At 40.0% G+C, this 13,120-nt stretch overlaps 1 protein-coding gene across 2 annotated transcripts in view; it reads right to left on the bottom strand.

The window, feature by feature from the left end:
• nat10 (N-acetyltransferase 10) overlaps positions 1 to 11,173 on the bottom strand; it is a 62,247-nt gene extending 51,074 nt beyond the window's left edge. Inside the window, exons 1-7 of one of the 2 annotated variants that reach the window (XM_072272657.1) lie at positions 11,060 to 11,173; positions 7,708 to 7,915; positions 3,878 to 3,969; positions 2,209 to 2,380; positions 1,416 to 1,538; positions 880 to 941; positions 221 to 335 (exon numbers count right to left, since the gene is read on the bottom strand). In XM_072272657.1, the coding sequence (XP_072128758.1) occupies positions 221 to 335; positions 880 to 941; positions 1,416 to 1,538; positions 2,209 to 2,380; positions 3,878 to 3,969; positions 7,708 to 7,815 (672 nt within the window). In that variant the 5' untranslated portion in view covers positions 7,816 to 7,915; positions 11,060 to 11,173. Of the gene's footprint in view, positions 1 to 220; positions 336 to 879; positions 942 to 1,415; positions 1,539 to 2,208; positions 2,381 to 3,877; positions 3,970 to 7,707; positions 7,916 to 9,995; positions 10,652 to 11,059 lie in introns of those variants that run through there. The other variant, XM_072272659.1, reaches the window with a different exon arrangement.
• Between the last annotated feature and the right edge of the window lie 1,947 nt (positions 11,174 to 13,120).

Genomic DNA, 13,120 nt, shown 5'->3' with positions numbered 1-13,120 from the left:
TTGGGAATATCAGGTTTACAGAAATAGGGAGATACGGTCTTAAAATAGATCAGCATCAAACTTCACTATCAGCCTTCTCTAGGTTCTCAAGTTTAGGATAAAGGTGTACTGTATACAATGTTAACAAAATCCACTGTTGCTTATGTCATACATGTCAGCAATATAAATAAACAAATAGCAAAAACCCGAACGTTATGATACCATGATCTACAATACATACCGAGGATTTGGGTGAGACAGGATTAATGTTAAGAATGTGACTGGAAAGTGGCAAGATATCCAGCTGATCATTTATCACAACACAATTCTTGCAGGATGCCAGAGAAAGTATGAATCTGATGAAACAGAATGAACATAAAAAAATTTGGGGCATTTAGCAAAGAGTTTCAAACAAATGATTAGATTAACAGACCCTCATGCACGACTGCCATCGGGGAGAAAAGACCCACACTTAATGCTTTAAGAATAGCTTCTTCCTTTCGCTATCAGACTGTTACTTGTTATATATACCCTATTATTTATCCTTTGCACTATTTATTCTTGTAATTTATTCTAATTTTTATGTCTTGCAATGTACTGCTGTCATAAAACAAATTTCATGACACATCAGTGATAATTAAAACTGATCCTGACTTCAAAAAATCCAAACTTCAGAACCAACTTCAACATACTTGGAGGGCAATGCAACAAAAATTCAAGAAATTGATCGTCCTAGAATGTATATTCAAAAACTGTCCTCTGTCACTAACAGATTTTGGTCAGATTTTGGTTACTCAGATGTAAAATTAACACTTATGTTTTCCCTTTTATTGGCAGGTAAGCTTGAGCAGATTCTTTCAGACAAATATTGTTTAAAAGCACTTTTGGAAAAATTATTACCTTTCATTGAATCTTCCAACTACATCCTGATGTGACTCTGTTCTGAAACGTGTATGTACATCCTTTGGAAGAGAGCAGAGAAAATAAAATCAAAACCAAAAGACAAATCTTTTAATGACATTTTTGAGTTGAGATTATTGTACTTTTAAGGCCAACAAGTATTGCTTCCCATCCTAACTTCAAAATAAAATTGTTGAAACATGTTAGAATGAACAAATGATTTAAAGTTGTTCTGAGATCTGTTTGAAGTCAGTAAAAATCTGCTAAATGACTACAATCATGATAAAGTAAATCACTCAAGAGCAGAAATGCCACAGATTTAAGAATGCATGCTGGCCTGATGTCTGCTCTGTCCTTTAGCTCCAGCATCACTTCTACTGAACCTGTGCTCGAACTTCTCCAACAAAATCAAACTTGCGAATTTCAGAGAGTATTAGCCAACAGTTTGTCATTATTTTTTAAGAATAAAAGATTGCATATCAAACATCTAGTGAAAAAAGGATTGAGCTCAGCAGCCTGTCAAACAAAGCACATACCATTGTCATTGTATACAGCTGTTTCAAAGAGTTGACCGTTCTCAGCAGAATCACAACAAGTCCACCCCCTTCCACTGTCTCAACAGTCCTGGCCAAAAGGTTTGGTGTCATAGCCTCAAAATCCTGCAGGATGTGACAAAAAAGCAAGGTTTAAACATTCTCTTTCTCTTCACAAACTTAGTGATTATGAATACTTGTACAATAGTTATGAGAAGATTTTCCTTTAAAATTATCTATATTAATTGTTGCTATTTTATTGCAGATTCCTTTTTTGACTTTCTATTAAGCACTTCATAACGCTATCCATATGTTTAACATGAGAAGAATACTGGTATCAAACTAGTAGGCAGACATGGGATTTAATAAGTCGCATCTATTCAATATATTCCATTCTCCGTAGGCCAACCCTCAAGTATAAAAATGATTAAATCTGGCCTTTAGACACCCAGTCTGTGATGTCCTCATACCCTGCAGAACAGATTTCTGTCTCTGCAATTAACATCTATGGGTACACGGTACTTCATCAAGTTACCATCATTCACATACAAGCTTTAAGTCTTAAGTTAGCGTTATTTCTAGTGGACAAAGGAAAGCATTGTAGTAAACCCTACAAACCCTTTCACTTGACATACAAATGTAATTTCTTTTTAACTCAATATTGTTGAATACAAGGTTAGCCCAGCAATCTCAGGAGAGGCCAGGATCGTTATGGAGCATATACCACAGAATTTCGCCAATGTCAATGACAGCATTTTCTGAAGCAAGCAAATGAAAATGAACGTAACACACATACCTGCAGAACACACATTCCGTAGGTGTTACCCAGGATCTTATGGGTCTCGTTGTAATAGCAGTACCGAATGTTTGTTGCAGCTATAAAAAGCTCAAAAGGATCATCTTGCTTGAGGTCGAGCGTGCCACTTTTTATCTTTTTCTGTAACTGCCTCATTCGCTTCTTCCTATGACTGGAGGAAAGCCAGGGATTTAGCATGTACACAACAGCAACGCCAACTGTAATAACCTAGTCACCATCAGCAATAACTGCCTGCAAAGTGCTGGCAAGATTCATAAACAGAAATTTGGAAATAATACTTGTTAGCATTTCTCTGCATTTCCACAAGTACAGATGTGGCTACATCTGTTTATTCCATATATTCCAAATATCTTCTAATTGAGGTACAGCACGGAGAATCCCTTCCAGCCTTTCAAGCTACACCACTCAGCAACTCCTGATTTAATGCCAGCCTAATTATGGGACAAATTACAATGACTAAATAACCTAGCAATTGGTACATCTTTGGACTGTGGGAGGAAACCGGAGCACCTGGAGGAAACCCACATGATCAGGGGAGAATGTGCAAACTCTTTACAAGCAGTGGCAGGAAATAAACCCAGATTGTCTGAACTGCAAAGCATTGTGCTAACCACAACACTTCTGTGCCAGCCCAATATAGCATCAGATCCCTTTGAGTCTAAACTTAACATAAACCAAATAACACTTTAAAATACAAGTACAGACCTGCTTTATTACCTGACATGCTGCTACTGTGCTTTTAGAAACTTGGGCATTTCTCTTCAAGGCTAAAAATTTCAAGATTTTGGCAATTTTTAAAAATGAAGCTTAGGTCAAATATTCTACCTTTGGCAACATTACAATCACTAAGTCTAATAACAGTTGTTAATTCTTAAGTGCCCAACACTTCATGCACAAGTCAATACTGACTACTTCTAACAATTTTTTTTACTTTAGGAACAGAAAGTACATTATACATAAAACTGGACATTATACATAAATATAGATAATTTCAGCAAATGTAATATATTGCATTTTCTTTTTGCTGACAGGTAGGACAAAAGATAATGTAGAATTCTTCTAATTGATAAAACTTGATAAAGTGCAAATTTTATTTTCTCAGTTTTGATGGTTATATTTTCAAAATAAACTACTCAAGCTCGAAAGACAGTGGTGGCAAGTTTTACATTAGTATCAATCAGCAGGCTACTATTCTTCAATAAACGTCAACTTAGGAGCATACTAATCAATCACCTGTAAATAGGGAGTATTCACCAGGTCATGTGCATTGATCAATGCAAGGACAGCTATGCATTCGTTCACATTAATTTTTCAGCATTAAACTTTTCTTAAACTGTTAAATCATTAAACTGATACCAGTTTTGGAAGCAGAAGATAGAACTGAATGGACTGCAGGTGAGTCTCAGTACAGACTGAGAACTACAAGGCGACACCAATATAGTTATAGTTTTGTAACTATATATTCTCAATTGACATTGATAATAAACCTATATGATCTTCATTGAATTGTAAGTGTGTAAAGCTGCAATGATTTGTTGTATTTTAAAAAGGTTAAATATATTTAAACACATTTAAATTTAAATCAAACATTATTCAAAATTTCAAATTCTATATGAGTATTTGTTTTAGTTTACAATATAAACATTACCTGCTAAAGCCAAGCTCCTTTTTGTAACACCATAATACAGATGGCCTGGCTTTCACTGTGGCTTTAGAGAGCATATGATGAAGTATAACAACCTGCAGTGAAAATAGACAAACAAAATCGTGTTTTATCCCATTCTTGTATTACAATTCCCAGTGAAAAAAACTTTCACTGGCATATCCCAGAGAGTCATCTGGCATTTCCACAAATTTCACACTGCATGTTCCCAAGTTAGATAATGGTCTAATTAACTTTAATCATCCAAGACTGGAAATGAAGAAAAAGAATGCTTAGATGCCACACGACAATTCCCGGATAGGATGAAGATTAGAAAACTATGTCCAAGGTACTTAGGCCAGCCCTTGTATGGTTGCAGCTATACAAAAATCACACAAGAAAAATTCTGGATTTATTGCAACAGAAAATGATAATCAGTTGGACTAGAATGAAGCAATGCATCAAAAATCTAAAAAGAAAACATGATATGGGAATGGCACTTTATCATAGAAAGGCAACAGTTGTAATGTTGAGCAGAGGTTGTGAAAATGAAAAGGTTCGAACAATCAGTTAAACAACATCCTCCTTGGATATAACACTTCACATGATAAAACATTCCACAATCAAAACAAAATTGATTTTAACCTTCAAAAACTGAGTAGTGCAAGTGAGTAGACGCTTGATCAGGTATTATAAGTAAAGTAGGAGGGAAAAAGTGAAAAATAAGTGTAGGTATGTAGCGGGATACTAGTGTCCTGGTGTGTGGGCTTTCCTTGGGAAAGAGACAGTTAAAAATGCATAATTAAAAGGCATCTTCAGTATACTAAAAGCACAGATCAGTAATCTGCTTGCTCACTACTATCTGTGACCTTTAATTTCAATCTGGATATTATTCAGATTGTTCTGTGTCTGCAAATTTGCAAATTCAGAAATATATTTAAACAGAAAACTGGGTAACCAGTTTCAATTGCAAGTCAGCCAACTCTAAAATTCAGATAACTGGGAAGCTAAATTTGTGGGTTCAGCTTAAAGCACAACATCCTCCGAGTGCAGTGTCCATCAGGTGTGGGCCTTGATAAGGGATTTCAAAATGACAGAATTAAAGAAATTAACTAAATTTGAAGTTGAGAATGGCAGAACAGATAATACACTGCAGCCTCATTGATGGAAGTCACTAGAACCATACGCAGCTAGCTGATGAGCTGGGGTCCAGGATTCAGATGCTGCAGCGCATCCAGCTGGATACTTTCTGTCAGAAGTCATTTAACTTCTATAGAACTGGCCAGTCCTGATAAAAAAGGGTTAATTACAAGTCAGGCAGGTATGGAGAATCCAGAACCTACACCTGGTGTGGGGAAAATGCTTTTCAGCTCATGGGGGCACATTAGTTGTGTGGTATAATTCAAATTTTGTTATATCAAAGTTGCTTGCAAGATTGTCCAATCCCAATTCCCCTTGGGGAGCTGGGAACAAGCCACCTTCTCAAAATGCTATAGTCCTTCTGGTAAAGTATTTCCAAAATGCAATTGGATGGTGTATTCTAGGAAAAGAGCAACAATGGGGAAAAAAAATGGAAAGATGGGCAGTGTTCATTCATTTGCTGTCTTTGTTCTTCTTGGTGGAGGAGGCATCACATTTGTAGTTTACTTTCAGACTAGTCTTGCTAAGTCATTGCAATGCATTCTGTAGATGGTGCATACTGGGTAGTGGGTAGAGATACGTCTCTACCAAAGGTGGTGTAAGGCACACCTTCCCTCTGCTAGTCTGCAGGTCAGGCTTGAGCAAAGTGTAACACCTGCTTAGACAATCAACACCCCCCCCCGCCCCCGGATAAGGGTCACGTGAACACGTGAAGCCATGGGAACAGGCGGTGGATAATCGTATGAGTAGTTGGTACACATCACAAGTACTGGTTATGTGACCACTGATGACAGGCAGACAATCTCTAAAAGAGAGTACTGACAATGGCTGTGGTCCTCCATCTTGTAGACACTGCCCAGAAAAAAAAATGATAAACCACTTCTGTTGAAAAAATTGCCAAGAACAATCATGGTCATGGATAGAATACCGCATGGCACATAATCATGATGATGAAGTACTACCAACAACTGGGATCCCCAGAGCACTGAAGGTGGAGAACTCAATAACGTTAACACCACGAATGCCAATGGTATGTTACTAGACTACACAGCAGTCATCTGATTGTTCTAATGCAAATGTCATGCCAATCACCAGACTACACCAGATTGTCATCCAAGTCTTGCTGCATATAAGCAAGGGCTGCTTCGTTTGTTGAGGAGTTGAAAACAGAAATGAACATTGTGGACTGAATAGCTCCACTTCTGATCTCATGATGCGGGAAAATTACTGTTGGGCTATAGTATTATACCTTCAACTTCTGTTTTCCCATGGTTCCTTATTGCCATGGTTAATTGCTGCCTTCATGTCAAGGACAACTATTCTGACCTTATCTGTGGAATATGACCTTTTGTTCTAAGGCCATGGCAAATTCTGGAACTGAATGATCCCAGCAAAGCCCAATGGACAAGGCAGAGTAACTGCTGCTTGATAACACTGTCAATAACAACTTCCACCACCTTAGTGTTGAATAAAGTTAGAACAATTCAGTAATACTGAGCCAGATTGATTTTCCCTGTTATTTTTAACTAAGACGTATCAGGGCTATTTTCCTGCTGTCTATTTCCTGAAGCAATAGGTTCCGTCTGCAGGTTACAAACACCTGATTTACAGGCACTTGTACATAAAGTTAATTTAGCATTAAAGTCAAAGGTCCAACATACAGTATGTAAAAATGTTCATTCTACAAATGGCAGAACTACCTTCCTCCCGCTCTTCACTGAGTAATTGTTCTTTCTCATCAGTCGTGTGTTTTTGATGCCATTCATTCCTATATCAAGTTACTGTTACAATCATAGAGCATTTTTCTCCTGACTTCGGGACAAAATGAACTTAGGGACATCCTCAAAAGTGAACACACCCAGGGATGGTCTGAAAATGGACAAATGCTGCTGTTGCAAATGTGGTGAAACATTGTGAATAGACTAGTGACAATGTGACTAGTTCTGGAGTGTAGTCTTCAGTATTACAGCTAACATATTATCTTGTCCCACAGCTTTTGTTGTATCCAGGAATTCCCAACCACTTATTGACTTCATATTAATAGAATTAGCTGCAAACTGGCTTCGACGAGGGTGTGGATATCTGAGGAGGACAAACTCCAAATGGATGATCCATCTTTGGCAACTCTGGAGACACAGGCAAGTCTCACCCTTGTCTTTTGGACATGCTCCAGGCCCTAATATTGTTGAGGATAAGGACATTCTAGGAAACATCTTCTGGAGTAAATGGCAGGGAAAGAAAGAGCAATGGCATATAGAGAGGCTTCGGGATACAAGCCCATAAGTCTCTGAAAAAAGCAATACAGGTGAATAGAGTAGTGAGAAAAAGATTTAATATACTTGCCCTCATAGACCGAGACAATGAGTATAAGAGTTAGGATATCATGTACAAAACACTGGTTGGACTGCATTTGGAGAACTGTGCACAGTTCTGGTCACTACACTGCAGGAAGAATGTGGCAGCTATTGGGAATACATTCATCTGGAAATGTTTATTGGGATGCAGAGCTAATGTGGACAAATGGGATGAGCACGGACAGGCACAGCAAGGTAGAGCAAAAGAACCCACTTGTGTTCTGTACTCTTCCGATTCCCTGCAACCATCCAACTCCACTGACAATGCAAATTTTAATCTACAAAGTAAATTAACCGCCAGTACGTTATCAAACAAGCACCATTCCACTTTTAACTACGTACCTGATCTCTGCCACGATCTCCCACAATGACAAACATCGTCCGTTGGCGCTGTGCCACACCATTTTCAATTTGGACTCTGATACGATTATCTAGTTTTTTCCTGAACATCCTGAATCTTTGTGTATGGATGAACTTGGCCTTCAAACCTTCTGAAGCTTACTTTTGAAAGAATTATACGTCCATGGATCAAAATACCAACAGTTCTCCGCTGAAATACAGACAAAATTATATGGTTAACTATTTGGTATTCATCTGTTTTCGTGCATCTAGCGGAACGTACATTAAATTTTGATTCAGGCTACTAAAGTGGTCCAAGCACTCTTTCATTAACAATGAATAAAGTGCATTTGTATAGCACACAAACAAAATGCTGGAGGAACTCAGCAGGTCAGGCAGCATCTATGGAAATAAATAAAATGGTCAACATTTCAGGCCGAGACACTTCGTCAGGACAAGGTCTGTATTATGTAATCACTTTTGGTGACATATTAAAATATGCCAAGTTGCTTCATGAAGCATTATTGAGCAAAAGCTGATGCTAAAATACATGATTAAAAGGGTTAGTTAAAACAATAGGCTTTAAGAATGATTAAGGAGAGTTTAGGTTCCAGCTGGTGATCAGAGCAGAAACAGAATCAGTTTTAATATCACCAGCACATAGATACTTTATTGATCCCAAAGGAAATTACAGTGTCACAGTAACACTGCAAGTGCACAGATATACAAATATCAGAAGAAATAATAAAAAAGTTACCTTAAAAATACAATTTACAAGATCACACTGATAAGATGGTAGTACAAGAATTACCATAATATTATACAGTAATGGGTGCACATTCACACCGTGCAGGTAAGTGATGGTGGTATTGCACAGGGTGTGGTAAACAGAGCTTAAACAGAGGTTAATAACAGTCGACCAGGAGGGGGTCATCACTTCCCCCGGCTATAGGTTGACACATTATAGAGCCTTATGGCCGAGGGTAAGAATGACCTCATGTAGTGCTCTTTGGAGCAGCACAGGTGTCTCAGTCTATGACTGAAAGAGCTCCTCTGTTCAGCCAAGATGGCATGCAGAGGGTGAGAAACATTGTCCAGAATTGCTAGGATTTTCCAGAGGGTCCTTTGTTCTACTACAACCTCCAGTATGCCCAGTTTGACTCCTATAGCAGAGCCAGCCTTTCTAATCAGTTTATTCAGCCTGTTGGCATCACCTGTGTGGATGCCGTTGCCCCAGCACACCACACATAGAAGATTGTACTGGGAACTACAGACTGGTAGAACATGTGAAAGAGAGGCCTGCATATTCCAAAGGACCTCCGTCTCCTCAGGAAGTAGAGGCAACTCTGGCCCTTCTTGTTCTGTGTTGGTGCTTCACTTAAGTGTGTCATCCAGGTGCATCCCACAGGTACTTACAGGTCCTCACCATCAATAGTAACAGGGAGCAGTGCAGGCTTAGTCTTGCTAAAGTCTATTACCATCTCAGTTGTCTTACTGATGCCGAGCTGCAGATGATTCAGCTTGCACCGTTTGACAAAGTCCTCAACCACAGCCTGGCATTCATCCTCCTGTCCTCCCTTTATACACCCAACTATTGCTGGGTCATCAGAGAATTCCTGCAGATGACATGACTCAGTGTTGTACCTAAAGTCCGAGGTATACAGGGTAATCAGGAAGGGAGCCAATACAGTCCCCTGTGGGGCCCCAGTGTTGTTTATAGCAACATGTGACACAGCTCTGAAGCTGCACAAACTGGGGTCTGCCACATCATGAAATTTGTTAACTTAGCTGCAGCAGTATAATGCAATACATGATAATATAGAAATAAATTACTGTAAATATGTGTATTTAAATAGTGAATTTGAAAATAGTGTAAAAACAGAAATAATATTAAGAAAGGGAGGTAGTGTTCATGGGTTGAATGTCTATTTAAGAATCGGGTGGCAGAGGGGAAGAAGCTGTTCCTGAATTGCAGAATGTGTACCTTGAGGCTCTGACCTTCTTTCTGACAGTAACAATAAGAGGGCATGTCCTGGCTGATGGGGATCCTTACTACTGGACGCTGCCTTTCTGAGGCGCTGCTCCTCCAAGATGTCTTGCATATTGAGGCTCGTTACCGAAGATGGAGCTGACTAATTTCACAACTTTCTGCCTTTTCATTCGATCCTGTACAGTGGCCCCCCCCACACCAGACTGATGCTCACCAAGATACATCTGCAGAGGTTTTCAAGTGTTTTAGGCAACAAACCAAATCTCTTTAAACTCCAAGTGAAACATAGCCACTTTCTTGCCTTCTTTATAGCTGTATTAGTATGTTGGGACTAGGTTAGACCCTCAGAGATCTTGACAACCAAGAACGTGAAACTCATTCTCTCCACTTCTGATCCCTCCCTGACGATTGGTTCATGTTTCCTCGTCCCGTTGAGTGGAAGGTTGTTGTTGTGACACCACAATTAGCTGGTGTATCTCGCTCAAGCAACAGTTTGCAAAAACATTGAATTGAAGGAACAAAAATAAATTAGAAGCTTGCACCGCTGAAAAAGGTAAATTAGAGCATCCAGCCTCAATCACGATGTGGTTGGTAGTGGCTGATCCCAAGTCTACCGTCATGAGCCAGCATATACACACAAGCTTGTAAGCGTCTAGCAGCTGTGTTTTTGACAGAAAGGGCGGTAGGTGCCGAGATCGCACGCCAGGAGAGATCGTGGAATCAGGCAAGATAGTGACATTTAAAGCATTTAGTCGGTCACGTGAGCGCGCAGGAAATGGAAAGATAAGGATGGCGTGCAGGCAAATGGGATTACTGGTTTAAATTGGCATCATGGTTGGTACATACTGATCACGCTGGGGAGGAGCGGGGCACCTCTATCCTGGCCGCATTAGACCACGGTCACTAAGCATCAACTCCAAGCCAAGCAGAAAGCACAGGAAAGAAAACAGCCACCCTCCGTGTTCCGGGCATACTCCCCATCCCCTCCGTGCACCAGGGACCGCTTTCCCTCCCACCACCCCCCAGAAGTAAAGGGACCTCTTCCCACATTGGGTCCTGGTACCCGCTCTTCCCAACACCCTCGCTTCCCTCCCCACCTTCCCACGATGTCGTGGTGCCGCTCAGTCCACACCCCTCCCCTCCCCTCCCCCCGGGGCATGGGGACCACGATGTCCCGGGACATGTCTCCTTGCCACCCACCCACCCACCCAGAGCCGGACGCAAAGGGAACCCCCTCCCCCACCACCACGATGACCCACTCTGCCTCCGGTCACGCACGGGGTGCTGGAACCGCTGCTCACGTGGAACCGACGGGCTCGGGATCCCCGGTGCCCTCCACTCCCCCAACCACCCGCAGGAGGATACCTTCCCAGCACTGCTTCCCCGACCGTTCACTGGAGCTACCAGGAACACGAGCTGAATTCGGCGGCCGGTGCTAACTTTCCCAGGACAGCTACTTCGGGTCCTGCGAAGCCGGGCCGTTTCCAATGACGTCGAATGCGCCGTCAGCCAATGGTATTCATGCTCCGCCGGTACCCGCGCCCCCTACCGGGTGACTGCTCAGGAGACGCAGGTAGAAATCGTCAGTCCTCTCAGGGTTTTAATTAATCCTGCTATTCATTATATTTATGATGAACAGTGCTGTGACTTTATATAATTCTACTTGTTTATAGAGGAAATCAATTATTAATATTCTCTAAAAATTGAATGTAAAGTGTCACTTGTTACCGGTAAGTTTAGACAATGCAGAATAGGGAACAGGTGGGTGTTCGAAGCTGGTGGTACAGATGCTGAACTCCATAATTTTTCATATGGCTAGATAACGAGTAGCGACGTTTCGCTGTGGTTACGGACCAAAATAAAATTAACGCAAGCTACACAAAATCTTCCACACACAATCAAAGCCGAACAACATAAACCATCAGGGATTTTTCTGAAAGGCAAAATAATACAATTATTGGAAATCTGAAATAAGTACAAAGTACTGTTGATACTTGGGCTATTCAGCCTCTCTCTTTACCATTCCAATACTTTGCACTCCTAATTTTGATTTTCTATAGCACATTATTGAAGGTCTTCTGAGCGTCCAAAAACCCATTCTTACAGACTCGGAAAAAAGATCTATCAAGCAAATAAACTTTTTAATAAATTCAAGTCGACTCTCCGCAACCCGACTGCTATTTTTCCTGGCTAAAGATTAGTATTATTCTTGATAATATCAGGATATCTTCTTCAGCTCTATAACTGTTCTGTACTTTCTGTATGAAAACCATGCATTAATTCTTTAAATCTTTGCCAATGTTTGTGCACCCTCTTCTTAATGCAATTTTCCCAATATACCATAGCCAACTCACACGCGCATCTTCCTAGATTGTTAGAATTTCAAAGGTGCAAATTACATTTATCATTAACGTACATATGTCACCATATATACAACCTTGAGAATTAATTTTCTAGTGGGCATACTCAATAAATCTATACACTAATAATCATAACAGAAGCAATGAAAGACCGCCCAACTTGGGCTTTCAACCAGAGTGCAGAGAACAAACTGTGCAAATACAAAAATAAATAATAAATTAATAAATAGCCAAAACATAAATAACATGAGAAGAAAAATCCTTAATCCTTAAAAGTGAGCCCATTGGTTGTTGGAACATTTCAATGATGAGTCAAGATGAATGAAGTTCTCCCTGAATGCTGTGGGTGGTAACTATTCTTGAATCTGGTTGAGAATCCTGAGGCTCCAGTATCTTCTTGCAACAGCGTTTCATATAGATGTGCTCAATGGTGGAGAGGGCTTTACCCGTGCTAGACTGTCATATCCACTACTTTTTGTAGGATTTTCCACTTAAGGGAATGTGATGCATCCGGGCAACATACTTTCCACTACACATCCATAGATGTTTGTCAAAGCTTTCATCGTAATTGCACTTACGGGCTGGGTCCAGGTCAGGTCCTCGGAAATAGTTACATCGAGGAATTTAAAGTTGCTGGCCTTAATTAACATTTAATTAATTTTCTGGTTAACATTTTGGCCGTATTTATTCTTAAAACGAAAATTTACAGAACGGAAAGCCGTTCAGTCTATAGCCAGTCCACTAACCCCAGAATAAGCTAATCACTACAGTTGATTACATGATGAGCGATTTGACCACTTTACATTAAAATGGTCCTGGTGTTTCCATTTTCTTATAAAATGTATAATTTGTTTTTCTTATGATTGCTACATATGGTGCTATGTGCTTGATCCTGCAGCAAGTTAACTTTTCATTTTACCTGTGCATCCATGTAACAATAAATTACACTTGGACCTCAATAGCTATTTTGTGGCCATCTCGATGTTTTTAAATACATTAGAATTTTTGCTTCTCATGCATTTTCAGGCAATTCATTTCAACCACTTCAACTGAAAATTCTTTCTTC

The sequence above is a fragment of the Mobula birostris genome, chromosome 11 (assembly GCF_030028105.1).
Source record: "Mobula birostris isolate sMobBir1 chromosome 11, sMobBir1.hap1, whole genome shotgun sequence".
NCBI lineage: Eukaryota > Metazoa > Chordata > Chondrichthyes > Myliobatiformes > Myliobatidae > Mobula > Mobula birostris.
The sequence above is the reverse complement of the archived record's forward strand: the minus strand, read 5'-3'. Positions and strand labels throughout refer to the sequence as shown.